The sequence below is a fragment of the Cnephaeus nilssonii genome, assembly GCF_951640355.1.
Source record: "Cnephaeus nilssonii genome assembly, chromosome: X".
NCBI classification, from domain to species: Eukaryota; Metazoa; Chordata; class Mammalia; order Chiroptera; family Vespertilionidae; genus Cnephaeus; species Cnephaeus nilssonii.
This window is the reverse complement of record NC_137071.1, coordinates 51,036,609-51,055,617: the sequence shown is the minus strand read 5'-3', so window position 1 is coordinate 51,055,617 and position 19,009 is coordinate 51,036,609. Positions and strand designations below refer to the sequence as shown.

Here is a 19,009-nt window from a genome sequence, read left to right as displayed (position 1 = left end):
GGCCACCGCCCGGGGCCAAGCCCCGACCCTGAAAAAGGCAGAAGGCGGTGGCCACAGCCAAGGCCTGGGTCCCTGGTGCCGGCAGAAAACTGGTGCAGGCAGCCAGGTGAATGAAGGTCTATTGCGCGAATCTTCATGCAAACGGGCTACTAGTATATATATATTTTAAAAAGAATACCAATCTTTGTAAATCTTGATAAAATTGTCAGATTTTTAGACAAATAAATAATATAAGAATAAGCTTATTAAGAAACATGCATGAAACTAGATGAGAACATTATAAAACTAAAGAAGAGCATAAAAGAAGATTTTAATTACTAAGGAAGAAAACTACCATGTTGCTAGATGGAAATAGTTAATATTGAGAGGATCTCCATTCTCATTAAATTAATCTATCAATTCAGTGCAGTTTGAAATCTAAATAAGAACACATATTTATATGAATAAGCTGAATCTAAATTTCTTATGGAAGTGGAAATGTACAAGAATACTTAGACTTTTTAAAAACTAAAAACAATTAAGAAAATATAGATCCATCAAATTAAAACATTCATATGATAGCAATCCAATTTTACTAGTCTCCACCTTATCTATGGTTTTGCTTTCATTGGGTCCAGTTACCTGAAGTCAACTATGGCCCCAAAATAGACAATAGTGGGGTGAATACCTTGGGAGGGGAAAAGAATAGGGAGGAGGGGGGTCAGTGAGGGAGGGGTGACATCTTTAATACTTTCAGCAATAAAGAGAAATTAAAAGAAAAGATTTTCAGAAATAAATAATTCATAAGGTTTTTTTTATCCTCACCAAAGAATATGTTTATTGATAAGAGAGAGAGAGAGAAGCATTGATGTGAAAAACATTGGTTGGTTGTCTCCCATATACACCCTGACCTGGAATTATACCTAAAAAAACCTAGGTATGTTCCCTGACTGGGAATAGAACCTTCAACCTTTTGGTGTACAGGTTTACACTCCAACCAACTGAGCCACCCAGCCAAGGCAATAAATAATTCATAAGTTTTAAATTGTACATCGTTTTGAGTAGTGTGATGAAATCTCAGTCTATCTTACTTGGTCCTGCTTAGGACATGAATCATTCCTTTGTCCAGCGTACCCAGGCTTTATATGCTACCCACTCCTTAGTTATATCATAAAAATCTTCACAGTTATCAGATATTGAGTGAGAGACTACATTCACATAACTTTTATTATATTACGAGAGGCCCGATGCACAAAATTCATGCAAAGGGTTTGTCTGTTGAGGCCACGGTGGCTGCCCTTGGACCTCGCAGCCACAGCAGCTGCCTTCAGCCCTCACAGTCCCGGCTTCATCCGGAAGGTCGTCCAGAAGGATGTCTGGAAGGTCATTTGGCTGCCGGGTATAATTAGCATATTATACTTAAATTATTACTAGAGTCCCAATGCATGAAGATTCGTGCAAAATGTGCCTTCCTTCCCCTGGCTGCTGGCACCGCCTTCGCTCTGGCTGGAGCCACCTTTCCACTCTGGTCAGAGCCACCTTTCTGCTCTGGCCTAATCCTCCTTTCTGCCTTCCCACGCTGTCCAGAGGCCCAGAGCAGCTGGGGTGGTGCACAGCGCCTGCGTTGTCTCCATGGTCCGGCCCCTGCACCCATGGTCCCACCCCACTCCTTGTCTATCGGTGCCTGTGTATGCAAATTAACCCACCATCTGTGTTGGGTTAATTTGCATACTCACTCCTGATTGGCTGGTGGGCGTCGCAAATATACGGTCAATTAGCGTGTTACTCTTTTTTATGTTCTTTTTAAAAAATTTCTTTATTGATTATGGTATCTCATAATTGTCCTCATCCCCACATTCCCACCCCAAACCCCTCCTCACGTATTCCCCCACCCCCCTGTTGTCCATGACCACTGGTTAGGCTTATATGCATGCATACAAGTCCTTTGGTTGATCTCTCCTCCTTTCCCCCACCTCCCCTACCTTCCCTCTGAGGTTTGACAGTCTGATAGACACTGCCCTGTCTCCAGGTCTGTTTTTGTTCATCAGTTTATGTTGTTCATTATTTCCCCTAGATGAGTGAGATCATGTGATACTAGAAATACACTTATAAGAACCGAAAATGAGACAAGCCATAATGGTTATGCTGAGAGGCAAATGAATCAGTCTGTAGTGAGTTTCTTTCTGGGCCAACAGTTCTTTTGAGTACCAATTTCAATGTCAAACAGTTCCTTATGTGTACATGTCAGCAATGATATTTCAGTTCTGGTTGGTGGACAAATGGTGTTGATGCAGGTCCGACCGTCTCTGGTTTGGTCCTGGGCATTCTTCAGTGACGCACAGCTGCTGTCTGCTAGTATGGCAAGGCATTGTCAGCGTCTTCCATCTCTGGACTGTTTCTCTTCTGTCTTTATGGCTGGAGCAGTCCTGTCAATTCCTCTCTGTTGCAGGAATCCACATGGTCTTGGAGTTGTTTTCTGAAAATATACAAACATATTCATGACCAAAAGTTAATAAAGGAATATTTTCTATAAATTTGACTTGGGATCCTTTTTCATTTTTTGCCCAAATGATTTTCCTCTGGCTTGTTTTGACACCATGTGTGTTTTTCATGGGTGTCTTGCTGTTAGCATTACAAATGAAAGTTAATTTTCTAAAGTACAAATTTTCTAGATGTAATTTACTTACAGGATATTTTTCCTTACATGATATTCTTCTACTATCACCCCCTTTTTATTTAAATATTTGGAGGCTATTGGAAATTTTATAATGTAGTCTTGATAGTTTTTACATTTTAATTTTTTGCGCTAAAATGTGACTGCTTTAGGTTCATTACATGTTACACAATTTTACCAGGAGATGAACTGCCAATAAAAATTTTTGTTAACACTTTAGGAACAGCTTTTTGTACAGTACAATCAATTTTTCTCCAATATTCGCTTATTTCAATTAGCCAATTTAAATTACTCTGAAAACTTGACTACTATTCTACTGTCAAGCTCAACACTCTAACAACAATCTTATTTTACCCTGTGTATATTAGTGGAAAGGATTATTTGCCTTTTTTAGTAGGTCCTGAGCATTCCTGGTACTAGGCTGCATTTGGATATAAAAAACCCACTTCCCCACACCATGGGTACTAGACATCTCAAACAAGTCTTGTTACAGTGAGAGGGCAGCTGCTGTCGGCCAAGTCTCTGTCTGTTGCCTGGGTTCCGATTTGAGCTGTGCATGGGAAGCTAAGCAGCCATGGGGGCAGGAAACCTCCCTCAGAAGGGGTGAAGGTTCAGGTCCCTGCAAAGTTGGGGGGGTAAGGGTCTGTGCCCCACCCCTGTTGACCCCCACATTCTCTCCTGATGGCCCCTCTACGACTGTGCCTATCTTAGATTGTTCCTTCCCTGAGGAATCTTACCCATCTCTGGCTAACCAGCCATCCTCCGGGGCCAAGCAGCATGATGTGAGGTTCAGTTCTGTCTCCTTGGTAGCCTATGCCCCCGTAGCCTCCACCCTCAGCACCTGCCTTGGGATCCCCTCGCCTGCTGGCAAGGCCCGGGCAATGACCACATATCTTGGGGAACCCAGGCTTCTTCTCCAGGGAGTTCCCAGCTCACCCCACTGGGTGAGAGACAGATCCATGGTACCAGCCACCCTGATGCTTCAACCTCGAATGAACTGAAAGCTTAAGCAACAGCTGTGGGCAACTGGGCCGCGAGAAGAGGGTCACTCTTGGCCAAAAGGGCAAGAGGGGCCAATATAGAATGCTCAGGTGCTTTCCTAGGGGGCCCTCTACACAGTGGAAGGGATTAAATCCTTTCATGTCGTTTTTTAATTGCTGCCAGACATTCAAAGAATTGGTTTGTAAGTTTGTTTGGGATAATTGTACATTATGCTGTTGTAATTCTAAAATATCAAGAGATGTGTTACCTTTTTCTCCAAGTACCAAAAAGATGATTTTTTATTGATTCCCAAGGTTGCGAGGTACTATTATAGGTAATGGGAGTAACACAAATCTGGGGAAAATTATAATGACCTTGTAGAATAATATATTGTAAGGATATTCTTTGCTCTAGGCCATGGCAATTCCATTTCAATCTGGCTGTCAATTTCTTTTTGTATAGACAAGGTCTTAATTACATTTTCTGCACCTCTCCCAGGAGGAAGTAGTGATAGTCCCTTCCTTTGGTGTCCACGCAAGCCAGAAACCTCTCTTTAATTTTACACACAAAGGAGCAGTGGTTTGATTTTGTGTCATACAGAAAGGAAGCTGGGTGGTGACCCCTGTGTAATTATACTTCCTTGCCCCACCCATGGTCCTCCTGGATGACCAAGGTGTTTGGTATCATCAGTGACTACATTAGGTGGGGGAATCAGCCCACGTAAGGGCTCCCATCATGAAGGGTCAGGAACATAAGTACAAAATACTTCCCCATTAGCCCCAGGTAATATTACCGTACAGCTGATGACTGCTAGCATGGCAGTAAAGATGTTCTCAGGTGTTCTTGGAGTTCCGGTTACCTCACACTTTCTTTTTAAAAATTATTAATATTATTACTATTATATTACTATTATTATTATTATTATTATTTTACATATGTGTCCTTATCCCCCCATTACCCCTTACCCCCCACTCATGCCCCACACCCCTGTTATCTGTATCCATTGATTAGGCTCATATGTATGCACAAAAGACCCTTGGTTGATCTCTCCGCTTACTCCCACCGACCCCCTCCTTCCCTGAGGTTTGAGGTTCTGACCGATGTTACTCAGTCTCTGGGTCTGTTCTTGTTCATCAGTCTATGCCATTCATTATATTCCACAAATGAGTGAGATCATGTGATGTTTATCTTTCTCTGCCTGGCTTATTTCACTTAGCATAATGCTCTCCATCTCCATCCATGTTGTTGCAAATGGTAGGAACTCCTTCTTTTTTACTGCAGTGTAGTATTCCATTGTGTACATGTACCACAGTTTTTTAATACATTCATTTGCTGATGGGCATTTAGGCTGTTTCCAAATCTTAGCTATGGTGAATTATGCTGCTATGAACATAGGGGTGCATATATCCTTTCTGAATCGTGTCTCTAGTTTCTTGGGATATATGCCAGAAGTGGGAACACTGGGTTAAATGGGAGTTCCATTTTTAGTTTTTTAAGGAAACTCCATACTGTTCTCCACAGTGGCTGCACCAGTCTGCATTCCCACCAGCAGTGCATGGGGGTTCCTTTTTCTCCGCATCCTCGCCAACACTTGTTTGCTGGTTTGTTGATGATAGCCATTCTGACAGGTGTAAGATGGTACTGCATTGTGCTTTTGATTTGCATCTCTCTGATGATTAGTGACTTTGAGTAGGTTTTCATATGTCTCTTGGCCTTCCTTCTGTCTTCTTTCCAAAAGTGTCTATTTAGATCAGTTGCCCATTTTTTACTTGGGTTGTTTATCTTCTTTTTGTTAAGTTGTATGAGTTCTCTGTAACTGTTGGAGATTAAACCCTTATCGTTGATATCGTTGGCAAATATGTTCTCCCATGCAGTGGGCTTTCTTATTGTTTTATTGATGGTTTCCTTTGCTGTGAAAAAGCTTTTTATTTTGATGTAGTCCCATTTGTTTATTTTCTCTTTAGCTTCCATTGCCCTAGGAGCAGTATCAGTGAACAAGTTCTTTCAGCATATGTCTGAGATTTTCCTGCCTGTGGATTCCTCTAGAATTTTTATGGTTTCCTGTCTTATGTTTAAGTCCTGTATCCATTTTGAGTTTATTTTTGTGTATGTTGTAAGTTGGTGATCTAGTTTAATTTTTTTGCATGTATCTGTTGAATTTTCCCAACACCATTTGTTGAAGAGACTGTCTTGACTCCATTGTATGCTCATGCCTCCTTTGTCAAATGTTAATTTAACATAGTGTTTTGGGTGGATATCTGGATTCACTATTCTATTTCATTGGTCTATATGTCTGTTCTTGTGCCAGTACCAGGCTGTTTTGAGAACAGTGGCTTTGTAATACAGCTTGAAATCTGGTATTGAGATCCCTCCTACTTTATTCTTCTTTCTCAGGATTGCTGTGGCTATTCTGGGTCTTTTTTTTCCAGATGAATTTTTGGAGAGTTCTTTTTAGGTCTGTGAAATATGCCGTTGGTATTTTAATGGGGAGTGCATTGAATCTATAGATTGTTTTGGGTAGTATGGACATTTTAATGATGTTGATTCTACCAATCCATGAACATGGTATGTTCTTCCATCTGTTTACATCTTCCTCTATCTCTTTTTTCAGTGTCATGTTGTTTTCCACGTATAGGTCTTTTACCTCTTAGTTAAGTTTATTCCTAGGTATCTTAATTTTTTGGTGCGATGGTAAATGGGATTGCTTTTGTAGTTTCTCTTTCTGTAAGTTCATTATTGGTGTATAGAAATGCCATAGATTTCTTGGCATTGATTTTGTATCCTGCTACCTTGCCGAATTCATTTACTAAGTCTAATAATTTTTTATGGAGTCCTGAGGGTTTTCTATGTACAGTATCATGTCATCTGCGCATAAGGACAGTTTTACTTCTTCTTTTCCAACTTGGATGCCTTTTATTTCTTCTTCTTGTCTGATTGCTATGGCTAGTACTTCCAGCACTGTGTTGAACAGGAGTGGTGAGAGGGGACATCCCTGTCTTGTCCCTGTTCTTAGAGGAAATGGTTTTAGTTTTTGCCCATTGAGTATGATGTTGGCTGTGTATTTGTCATATATGGCTTTTATTATGTTGAGGTATGATACTTCTATTCCCACCTTGTTGAGAGTTTTTATCAAGAAAGGTTGTTGGATTTTGTCAAATGCCTTTTCTGCATCAATTGATATGACTATATGGTTTTTATCTCTCAATTTGTTTATGTGATTTATCACATTTATTGATTTGCGAATATTGTACCATCCTTGCATCCCCGGGATAAATCCTACTTGGTTGTGGTGTATGATCTTTTTGATGTACTGCTGGATTCGATTTGCTAGAATTTTGTTGAGGATTTTGGCATCTATGTTCATGAGGGATATTGGTCTGTAATCCTTTTTCATTGTGTTATCTTTATCTGGTTTTGGTTTTGGGGTGATGCTGGCTTCATAGGAGGAGCTTGGAAGTGTTCCTTCTTCTTGAATTTTCTGGAATAGTCTGAGGAGGATAGGTTTTAGTTCTTCCATGAATGATTGGTAAAACTCCCCTGTCAAGCCCTCTGGCCCCGGGCTTTTGTTTGCTGGAAGCTTTTTGATGACAGCTTCAATTCCTTCCATAGTCATCAGCCTATTGACATTTTTAGACTCTTCCTGAGTAAGTTTTGGAAGGTTGTATTTTCTAGGAATGTGTCCATTTCGTCCAGGTTTTCTAGTTTGTTGGAATAGAGTTGTTCATAGTATTTTTTAACAATCCTTTGTGTTTCTGTGGGGTCTGTTGTTATTTCATCTCTTTCATTTCTGATTTTGTTTATTTGGGTCCTCTCTCTTTGCTTCTTGGTGAGCCTGACTAGAGGTTCATCAATCTTGTTTATCCTTTCAAGAACCAGCTCTTGGTTTTGTTGATCTTTTGTATTGTTATTTTGGTCTCTATGTCATTCATTTATGCTCTGATCTTTATTATTTCCTTCCTTCAGCTCACTGTGGGCTTTTCTTGTTGCTCCCTTTCTATTTCTTTGAGTTGTTGAGTTAGATGATTTATTAGCATTTTTTCTTGTTTTTTTGAGGTAGGCCTGTAAAGCTATGAACTTCCCTCTCAGGACTGCTTTCATTGTGTCCCATAGAATTTGAAATGTTGTGTTTTTATTGTCATTAGTCTCCAGGATGTTTTTAATTTCTTCTTTGATCTCATTGATAACCCAATCATTGTTTAGTAGCATGCTATTCAGCTTCCAAGTGTTTGAATTTTTTGGAATGTTTTTATTGTAGTTTATTTATAATATTATGCCATTGTGATCTGAGAAAATGCTTGATATGATTTCAATCTTTTTGATTTGGGGAGATTTTTCTTGTGACCCAATATGTGGTCTATTTTTGAAAATGTCCCATGTGCACTTGAGAAGAACATGTATTCTGTGACTTTGGGGTGAAATGCTCTGAAGATGTCAATTAGGTCCATCTGATCTAGTGTGTCCTTTAGAATTGCTGTTTCTTTGCTGATTTTTTGTCTAGAGCAGCGATGGCGAACCTATAACTTACGTGTCAGCACTGACATGCATAGCCATTTCTGATGACACGTGGCCGCTGAGGTGGCCGCATGCTGAGGACGAAACATTTGCTGCTCCTGAGGATGAAACATTTGCGAAATAATGTTTTTTCCTCAAAGTGACACACTACCCCAGTTATGCTCAGTTTTTTGGCGAAGTTTGACACGCCAAGCTCAAAAGGTTGCCCATCACTGGTCTAGAGGATTTATCCAGTGATGTCAGTGGTGTATTAACCTTTTGCACTCGGATGTCGAGTGTGACTCGACATGGTTAGCTTCGGTAGCAGCTCTTTTTATACTCTTTGTATGTATCAATAGTTTGTAATATAAAAAAATCCAAATAAATAAGTTTGTATGAAAAGAAACTCCAGTTTTTTATTCTACTGCCGCGCTTTGTAAAATCTGGGGTATTTAAAAAATTAAATCCCGAGTAGAATAAAGGAATAGAGAAAAAAGCAAGTGAGTGCAAAGGGTTAAAGTCCCCTACTATGATTATATTGATGTCAAACTCTCCCTTGATATCTTCCAGGAGATTTTTTTTTTTGTATTTGGTTGCTCCTGCATTGGGTGCATCTATGTTTAACAGTGTTATATCTTCTTGTTGAATTGCTCCCTTTAGTATTATGTAGTGGCCTTCCTTATCTCTTATTATGGCCTTTACTTTGAGGTCCATTTTATCTGATATAAATATCGCAACCCCAGCTTTTTTCTGATTTCCATTTGCCTGGAAAATGGTTTTCCATCCCTTCACTCTCAGTCTGTGTGAAACCTTTGCTCTAAGGTGGGTCTCTTATAGACAGCAAATATATGGGTCATGTTTTCTTATCTATTCAGCTATCCTTTGTCTTTTGATTGGTGCATTTAATCCATTTATGTTTAATATTATTATTGATAAGTACCTGTTTGTTGTCATATTTTCTCTTAGTGTTTGTGTTTCTTCTTGCCTTTCTCTTTCTTCTCTTTACATCAGTCCCTTTAGCATTTCTTGCATTGCTGGCTTGGTAGTGATAAACTCTCTTAGCCCTTTTTTGTCTGTGAAGTTTCTGATTCCACCTTCAATTTTGATTGATAGCCTTGCTGGGTATAGTATTCTTGGATTCAGTCCCTTGTGTTGCATCACTTTGTATATTTCATTCCATTTCCTTCTGGCCTGGTGTGTTTCTTTTGAGAAATCAGTTGATATTCTAATAAGAGATCCCTTGTAAGTAACTTTCTGTCTCTCTCTGGCATCCTTTAAGATTCTTACTTTGTCGTTGGTGTTCGCCATTTTAATTATGATGTGTCTTGGTGTAGGTCTTTTGGGGTTTAACTTGTTTGGGACTCTATGTACTTCTTGGACTTGGATAGTTTTTTTCTTGCCAATATCAGGGAAGTTTTCTGTCATTATTTCTTCAAACAGTTTTTCTATTCCTTGCTTCTCTTCCTCTCATTCTGGTATCCCAATTAAGCGAATGTTATTTCGTTTTGTGTTGTTCCAGAGTTCCCTTAGGCTCTATTGCTTTTTAAGTCTTCTTTCCAGTTGCTGCTGTGTCTGTGTGTTTTTTCCTACCTTGTCTTCTAATTCACTGATGCGGTCCTCTGCCTCTTCTAGTCTACTGTTTATGCCTTCCATTGTGTTCTTTATTGCAGCTATGTCATTCTTCATCTCCTCTTGGTTTCTTTTCATGTTGGTGACATTCTCATTCAGCTCCTTATAGTTCTCATTGAGTTGTGTGCATTTGTCATTGAGTTGTGTGTATTTGTCATCTAGCCATTTAAACATCCTTATAAGTATTACCCTGAATTCTATTTCTGATAAGCTGCTAGCCTCGAATTCATTTAACTCCCTTTCAGGTGATTCCTCTTTTTCTTTCCTTGGGGTATTGCTTTTTTGTCTTCCCATGTTTTTCTGTAATGTTTTAATTGTAGATCCAATTGCTTTGCTTCCCAGGTTCTTTTGGGGATGGTGCTACTGGTGTAATCTCTCAGTTCTCCTGGTCTTGTTAATCTAGTGTAGCTCACTACTCAAGCTATTTGGGTTCTCTTGATGTAGGCCTGCGAGCTTGAGAGGCACAACTGCGGTGTCTAGAAGTCAGCTGCTGTGGAGGGGAGTGTCCCAATTTTTGCTCTCTTGCATCCTTAATTGTAATCACGCGTGCCCAGCAGGGACTCTCAGTGGCCCCCAGAAACTGTCTGTTGGGGTGTTGGGGCTCAGGGGACCTGGTATTTGGAAAGGCGTGACTGTGGCGCCCAGAGTTCTGCATTCGTGGGGTGGGCAGACCCAGCTTTTGCTCTTGCACATGTGGTGGATAAGTGCTTACTCCCAGCGGTGGTTCACAGGAGCACCCTCAGTGCATTTGCCAGTGAGGCACACTGAAGGACTCTGAAGTGCCCTGACAGTGTAGCCGCACAATTGAGGTGCCTGTGGGCCGGTATCCAGGCTAAGTGAATTCAAAGCCTCTTCTGCTGGAGGGGAGTGCGCCTCCTGCTCCCCCTGCTTGTTCAAGCTCGCACCCAATTGGAGCTCACAGTGGCTCCCATTAGCGCCCTGTGGTTAGTTGTGCTCAGTGTGCCAGGCTGTCGGGACCTCGCATCTGTGGAGGCCTGCTCTCAGGGCACAGAGCTCCATTACACGCTGAGGGTTCCTGGCACCGCTGATTGAGCAGCTGGGGTGAATGTGGCAACCCTCCAGGAAGAGAAAATTCAGAATTTCCACTGCGGGTCTGCGCATCCCTGTCTGCACAGAAACACACCCTCGGGTGCTTTCGGAGTCTCCCAGGTGCTGCCCAAGGAGACGCATGCAAGCCAGAGTAAAGTGTTCAGGCTTGCCTATGGGGTTGGGAACTCACACACAACTGCGCTCGCGCTTACGCGAATCCAGGGTTCTGCTGTTGGGGAGGGGGAGTTGCACTTACAGCTGTTGAAAGGTGTGTCTTTGGAGGTTGAGGTCCCAGGGTCCGCGGGTTTGCAGCTGGGGTCGCAGGATATTGGCTGGAGTGTGTGCTGGGTCCCAGGGCCGTTCCAAGGCCTGTCTTGTTGGTGGTGTTGATGAGTTTCTAAAAAAGGCCGTTCAAGATTGAGTGGGCTCCGTGCTGGAGTTCCGTTGTTCGGGGAGTGCCCGCAGCGGTGGTAGTCTCTCCTTGTCAAGGAGAGGCTCTCTGCCAGCCCCTGCTGCTCCCACGAGATTTAACTTTCCCTCCCTCACTCACAAACACCCCACGCACATCCACACACACTCCTTTCATACCCTCACCCACTCACTTCCTCTCTCTCAGCTCCGTCCTGCTAGCTGCCATTTTTTTTTTCAAGCATGTTACTCTTTTATTAGGTAGATAGACTAGAGGCCCAGTGCATGAAAATTTGTGCACTGGTGCGGGGGGGGTGTGTCCCTCAGCCCGGCCTGCCCCCTCTCACAGTCTGGGAGCCCTCAGGGGATGTCCTACTGCAGGAGGTGACCAGTCCGATCAGAGCAAGGTGACGCCCCCATCACACCTCTGCTGCAGCCACTGTTGGCCAACACGGCTGTCTGCACCTCGGCCCTCGCAGCCACCGTGGCTTTGCTGAGACTTAGCCCATCCCTCATTGCCTGATCCTCAGGCCCTCGCAGCGGCAGCCACCATCCGCAGCTTGCCTGAGCCTCAGACAGCCACTGTGGCTTTGTGTGGAAAGACATCAATTCTAATTAGCAAATTACCCTTTTATTAGTATAGATATTGTTATCTATATATAGAAAAGCCTAAGCGACCGTCGCAATGGAAACAACTGAACGGTCGACCGAACGGGCTGTATGGGGAGACCAGGCCAGCAGGGGGGTTAGTGAGGGACTACCAAACAACTAAGCAGCGGGCTGTGTGGGGTGACCAGGTCGGCAGTGGGGGTAGTGAGAGATGACTAAACGACTGAGCAGCGGGCTGTGTGGGGCGACCAGGCCGGCAGGGGGGTTAGTGAGGGACGACCAAACGACTGAAAAGAGGGCTGCATGGGGCAACCTGGCCAGTAGGGAGGGGCAGTGAGGGGCAACCAAATGACCAAACAGCAGGCTGCGTGGTGTGACCCCAGGATCGGGCCTAAACCGGCAGTCGGACATCCTCTGAGGGGTCCCGGATTGGAGAGGGTGCAGGCTGGGCTGAGGGGACTGTCCCCCCCATGCATAAATTTCATACACCGGGCCTCTAGTATAGTTATAATTGTTCTATCTTATTATTACTCACTAGAGGCCCAGTACACAAATTCGTGCACGGGTGGGCACCCTTGGTCTGGCCGGTGACCGGAGACGATTGAGGCTGTCTTTCCCAGTCCTGATCAGGACAGATTGGGGCTGGCTGGCCAGGGGAAGGGACTGCAGGAGATTGGCCAGCTGTGGGAGGTTGGCTGTGGAAGCGCACTGACCACCCAGCCAGCTGGAGAGAGGGACCGTGGGAGGTTGGCCAGCCACAGAAGGTTGGCTGTGATAGAGCACTGACCACCAGGGGACAGCTCCTCTATTGAGTGTCTGCCCCCTGGTGGTCAGTGCGCATCATAGCAACCGGTAGACTGGTCATATGGTTGCTTAGGCTTTTATATACTGTATATATTATTCATCTCTTACTCTCTTAATCTCTTAGGTATGTTTGTATATGAAGAAAAACAGGGTATATATAGGTTATAAGCCTATTTATAAGCATCCACTCACGTCTTGGAACATATTTCCTGAAGATAAAGGGGGACTACTATGGTGGTAAAAGAATATAATAAATACATTTGGGAAAATCATTTAATTAGGCCTGCTACTTTATATTTTATGCAAATTTAAATTCTGAATATATTAAAAAGCTAAGCAAAAAAACCTATAAAAGTGTTAGAACAAAATATGGGAGAATGTTTTGGTGATCTTGGGCTAAAGAGAATTGTCCGTTGTAAGACACAAAAAGGAAAAATTGACAAATTTAAAAACATGAAAATTTAAATAAATCTTTTATACAAAAATGAACTGTGGTTGAGGTTGAAAGACAATAATATAGGTAAAGGATTCACCATACATATGATAGGAAAAAGGGTAATATTCACAAAATATAAGTATGGAGTCCTTCATTTTTTTCTGAGCCCCCACCCCTCCTTACCCCTGGTAACCACCATACTGTTGTCTGTGTCTATATGTTTTTGTTTTGTTTGTTTTTCTTTTTTTTTAATTGGTTTTTTAAATCTTTGGGTTTTTTTTTTTTTTAACATTGTACATTTATTTACAAAGAGGTTAGAGAAACACAGAATCTGGCCCTCCTGTGCACTGGGGAGTCACCATTGTCATAATAAATACAGTAATTTTTAAAAAGAAAAAAAATACTGGATTGGAACAGCTGAGGGTCATCCTGAGGGGGTCACAAGATAGAAACCATCTTCCCCTCTTCTACTTCTCAATTCTCCATAATTGTCTATGGATGGAGATGAAAGAGTAGTTCTTTCCAGGTGTTATCAACTCCTATTTGACCCTCAAACCCCCAAAGTCAGTACTCCTTCCCTTCCCAGGGCACTCTGCAGGCACCATCTGGGTCAGACACAGAGTCTCCAACCATGTGCCAAGGGGATATCCTAGGGATCCAGAGACATAGATGGGGAACATTTTGTGTATGAGGGGGCCATATCTGGGCATGGAAAGGAGGAATAAGAGTGCTCAAGAGAGAAGTGAAGGGCATCAAACAGACTAAGTGTCTAAACTAAATGGGGAAATTCAAACTGAATTACCCCTTCAGCATACCATAGTATACCCATAGTACTAGTACAGAAGAAGAAAATGAGGGTAAGAGAGAGGGAACTTACTTGCCCACAGGCTGCAGAAACAGGCCATCAGCTGAAGTGGGTCAAACAGGGCTCCTCCCCCATTCCTCCCTTTGGTGGAGGGGGAGCCTTTTCAACCAAGACCACAGTGGATGGGGGCAGCGAGGAAGGGTCTTTGGAAGCCGAGAAAATGGTGGTCTTTGGAAGGGAGGTGTTAAAGGGTCAGTGATTGGGAGTGTGATAGTGCAGAGGCTATGAAGCGGGGAGCACAAGCAAACCCCCACACTCGTACTATAGTCATGACCTTGAGAACCCGAAAGGAAACACAGTATCTTTTTCTTGAGTATGTGGGAAGTTTTGATCTTCACAAAAACTTTGGCAGAGCCAGCGGGTGCCCTTCCACTCCCACCACCTCCAGACCAGGAAGCAGCGGCCACACGAGGCAACCCCACCCCCACCCCCCGCTGCTGTCCTAGTCGCCTGGTGCAGAGCTGAAGGCGGGAGACTCCCCCTCACTGGCACTGGATTCGCTCTCCCTGTAGCCGCCACCCGCAGGACCCCGGTTTCCCAGGAGCCCCAGGGGCCCCACCCAGCACTGGGAGTCGCTGCCTGAGCAGGCATAGAGCAACCGGCACTGAGGAAAGGGCTGGGACCCAGGACCCCGGCAGCTGGGGAGCAGGGTCGGCCGCGATGCCTGTCAGCTGCATTAATATCGGCCATGGTGAGCCAGTGGTGGCAGGACCCCGTGGCCTGCAAGGCCAGTGTGGGTGGTGGGCCCCAGCGAGGTCTCCGGGGCCACGCTCCTCTCGCTCCACGGTGGGATACTTAGGGGGGCCCCAGAGGAACCCCGGTGGTGTGACCCAGCTGGATGGTCTCTGACTGGGAGTGCACGCAGCCTTGCGGGCCTGCAGTGAGCCTCTGCAGTCCTAGGCCTCCGTCAGGCATCCACAGTGCCCCGCATCCCGGGGGGCACTCGCGGGGTGGTGACTGCTCCACGCTGCGGCCCTGGGTCAGCGGTGGCGCTTTGAGGTGAGCCGCATGGCAGGGAGGCCCCGGGTGGCCGCCTACATTCCCTGGATATACAGCGCCTCCACCAGGCTGTGGGGGGGCGGGGGCGAGCGAGGGAACTGCGGGCAACTGGGCGGGCTTTGGCACCACCTCCAACTCCCACGGTGAGGCCCAGGTGAGGCCCAAGGTGGCAGGACTCACGGAAGGACACCCTGCGTGCTCCACGGGGGGCTCGGGTGCTGGCCTAGCACCTCCAGGGGGCAGGGACACATCCGGCAGCCGCTAGCGCATGCTGTTCTGACACCCACCAGCCAATCAGGAGTGAGTATGCAAATTAACCCACCAAAGATGGTGGGTTAATTTGCATATGCAGGCGCCCAGCAGCCAAGAGTAGGATGCTTGTGTTGTCACCATGGCAACAACACAAGCATTCCACACTGCCCCAGCTGCTCTGGCCCTCTAGGCAGAGTGGGAAGGCGGAAAGACGGCTCCGAGCCAGAGCAAAAAGGCAGCTCTGGCTGGAACGAAGGCGGTGCCAGCAGCCAGGGGAAGGAAGGCCCATTCTTGCACGAATCTTCGTGCATCAGGTCTCTAGTTACATAGGTCCTCCTATTTCCCCCATTAACCTCTTCCAGCCTGCTCCCATCCCCCCCAAGTCCCCACCACCCCATTGTTTGTGTCCAGGGGTTATGCATATGTGCATACAAGCTCATTGGTTGATCTCTTTTTACCCATCCTCCCCTGCATTCCCTCTGAGGTTTAACAATCTGTTCATGCTTTTATGTCTATTTTTTTTTTCAGACATAAAAATGTTGGTACTTTATTAATATGACATCATACAAGTGAGCATTTTTTATGCATAGCACTTCATAGCTTTGCTTTTTGGAAAAATATTTTTTAATTCTCTAAGTATTACATGTCTCCTTTTTCCCCCATTGACCTCTCCCCTCCCCCACAGTACATGTCCCCACCCCCTACTATCTGTGTCCTTTGGTTATGCTTATATGCATGCATACAAGTCCTTTGGTTGATCTCTTACCCCCACCTCCCACCCTCCTCTGTCTTCCCTCTGAGGCTGGATGGTCTGTTCCATGCTTCTGTGTCTCTGTATCTATTTTAGTTCATCAGTTTATGTTGTTCATTATATTCCACACATGAGTGAAATCATGTGATATTTATCTTTCTCTGTCTGGCTTATTTTGCTCAGCATAATGCTCTCCAGGTCCATCCATGCTGTTGCAAATGGTAAGTTATTTTTTTTGCAGCAGCGTAGTATTCCATTGTGTAGATGTACTACAGTTTTTTCATCCACTCATTTGCTGATGGGCACTTAGGCTGTTTCCAAATCTTAGCTATTGTAAATTGGGCTGCTATGAACATAGGTGTGCATATATTGTTTGTTTTTCTTGTTTGTTCATTTGTTTCTTTCAATTTTGTATCCCACATATAAGTGAAATCATTTTCAATGGATTGAAAAAAAAGATACATTACTTAATAGAAACATGGGGAAAGGACATGAACAGGCAATTCATAAAAGAAATGGAAATGACCAGTATATACATGAAAACATGATCAGCCTTACTAGTAATAAAATTAAAACAGTGTCTTTTTTAACATGCTAGATACAGATTAAAGAAATTATTAATGTCTATTATTGTTTAAGGTGTGGGGAAACAGTCACTTTCTGTACTAATGATGGAAATATAATTGACTAGACCTTTTTAGTGAGCAATTTCACAATCTCTATAAAATGTTTTGTTTCCTTTGTCCTAACAGTTCTTCTTGTAAGAATTTCCCCTAAGGAGATAGTATAATTAGTGCATATAGATGTAGGTACAATGATCTTCCTCACTGTGTACTTACAATATAAAAACAGTCTAAATTTCTGCTATGAAATAATTTTTTAGCTTTTACAAAGGACATGTTAGAAAAAGTGGATCACAAAAGAATATATGTAATATGATCTCCTTAATGTAGTGTCAGATAATTGTTAGTCTTCTAAATATTTTTATGCCTACACACATAAACCAAAGCTCATTAGATAGCATAATATTACTAGTATATAAAATATTTAGCACAGTGCTTGGCACATAATATTCAACAAATGGTTGCTGCTATTATTGAAAGCATTCAATAGTCAAGTGTTCTGCTATCAGGCTCTGTGCTAAGTATTTATGATAAATAAGATACGGACTGTTTTTGAGGAACTTTGCCTATTGGTCATCATCGCTTACCAATTGCCCATTCTACAGTATTGCTGGCTCCCAGATGAATTGTTGAAATATAGGGTGGTCAGTGAGGAGTGTCTAATTTGTACCATCCTCACTCCAGACTATTGGTTTGAAATAAGTGAAAGCTTCCCCTTATTTAAAAGTTAAAACCACAAAGATTTTTTTTAAATCTCTTCAAGATGAAGATGGAACCAGCTTGAATTCAAGTATCCTGGCAGCACTCCGAAAAATGCAGGATGGCTATTTTGGTGGGGCAAGGTAAGTGACCTCTACATACTCTTTAGTGAAATGAAATGAAACTTGGAAGCTGGGTACAGTAATCGTAGACTTGTTATGCCTTTCTGTGTATCATTTTTTATAGCTGCATTTTTATATTAAATTTATTGGGGTGACGTTGATTAATAAGATTATATAGGTTTCAAGTGTAAAATTCTGACACATCATCTGTATATTGCATTGTATGTCCACCACCCAAAGCAAATCATCTTCCGTCACTGTATATTTGACCACCTTTACCCTTTTCTAAGCCTCCACCCCCCTTACTCCCTTGGTAACCACCATACTGTTGTCTGTGTCTATATATTTTTGTGTTGTTTATTTTTCTTATTTGTTCATTTGTTGCTTTCAGTTTTGTATCCCATATATAAGTGAAATCATATGGTTCTTAAATTTTCCTGTCTGATTTATTTCACTTAGCATGATAGTCTTTCTATGTATCTTCAATAACAATCTTATCCTATTCAGAGAAGCTTGTGTTTGATAGCTTGAATGAAGGAATTGAATGTTATATAAAAGCATTGGAATTTTTCCTCACTCTGACCTTTGCCTAGATCTTAACAATTCAATGGACAAAAAAATGTATTCTTTAAAAAAATGGTTATTGGACTATTGAATTCTGGCTGCTTTTCTATTTCCCTAAGTTTTTACTTTGGAAAATTTCAAGCTAACAGAAATCGTATTGAAAATTTCTTTCTCCCCCTGCCCTTCCTTCCACTTCTCCCTCCCTCTCTTCTTCCCTTCTCTCTCTCTCTCTCTCTCTCTCTCTCTCTCTCTCTCTCTCTCTCCCCACCCTCCTCTCTCTCTCACTCACACATACATAGACTTTTTTTTTGCTGAAACTATGAGAGTTAGCCAGAAACATCACAACTCTTCTTCCATAAATACTTCAGTTTCTGTCCTCTAAGAACAAGGGTATTCTCATACATAACTGCAATATAATTACCACACTCAGAAAATTTATTACTGATACAATACATTGTCTAATATAGAGCTCATATTCATAATTCTCAATTTGTCCCAATAATGTTTTCCCATAGCTTTTTTCCCCACTCCAGGATCCAATCAAAGATCACACATTGGCATTTAGTTATTTACCTCCTTGATGTCTTCTTTTTATGAGAGAGAGAGAGAGAGAGAGAGAGAGAGAGAGAGAGAGAGAGTTAGTTGTTGTTTCATTGCCTGATTCTTGTATGTGCCCTGACTGGGGATCAAACCCAAACCTTGGCATATGCGACCCACAGGTTGAGAACCACTGCTGTAGACCCTAAGACCATCAGAAAACACAGATATTTACATTATGATTCATTAACAGTAGCAAAATTACAGTTATGAAGTAGCAACAAAAATAATTTTATGGTTAGGGGTCACCACAACATGAGGAACTGTATTAAAGGGTCACGGCATTATAAAGGTTGAGAACCACTGGCATATGGGGACAATGCTCTAACCAACTGAGCTACCCAACCAGGGTGATGTCTTTTAATGTACAATTCCCCAATCTTTCGTTAATCTTTCATTACAGTTTTGAAGACAGAAGGTCGGTTATTTTGCAGAATGCCTCTCAATTTGGTTAAAGTGGTATCTGTCAGGTTTTT

The 19,009-nt window shown here is 42.9% G+C and overlaps 1 protein-coding gene across 1 annotated transcript in view; it reads left to right on the top strand.

Annotated features, from left to right (window-relative positions):
- PHKA1 (phosphorylase kinase regulatory subunit alpha 1) overlaps positions 1–19,009 on the top strand; it is a 371,877-nt gene that overhangs the window by 268,974 nt on the left and 83,894 nt on the right. The window contains exon 18 of the mRNA XM_079765335.1: positions 17,315–17,393. Within this exon, the coding sequence (XP_079621461.1) occupies positions 17,315–17,393 (79 nt within the window). The remainder of the gene's footprint in view (positions 1–17,314; positions 17,394–19,009) is intronic.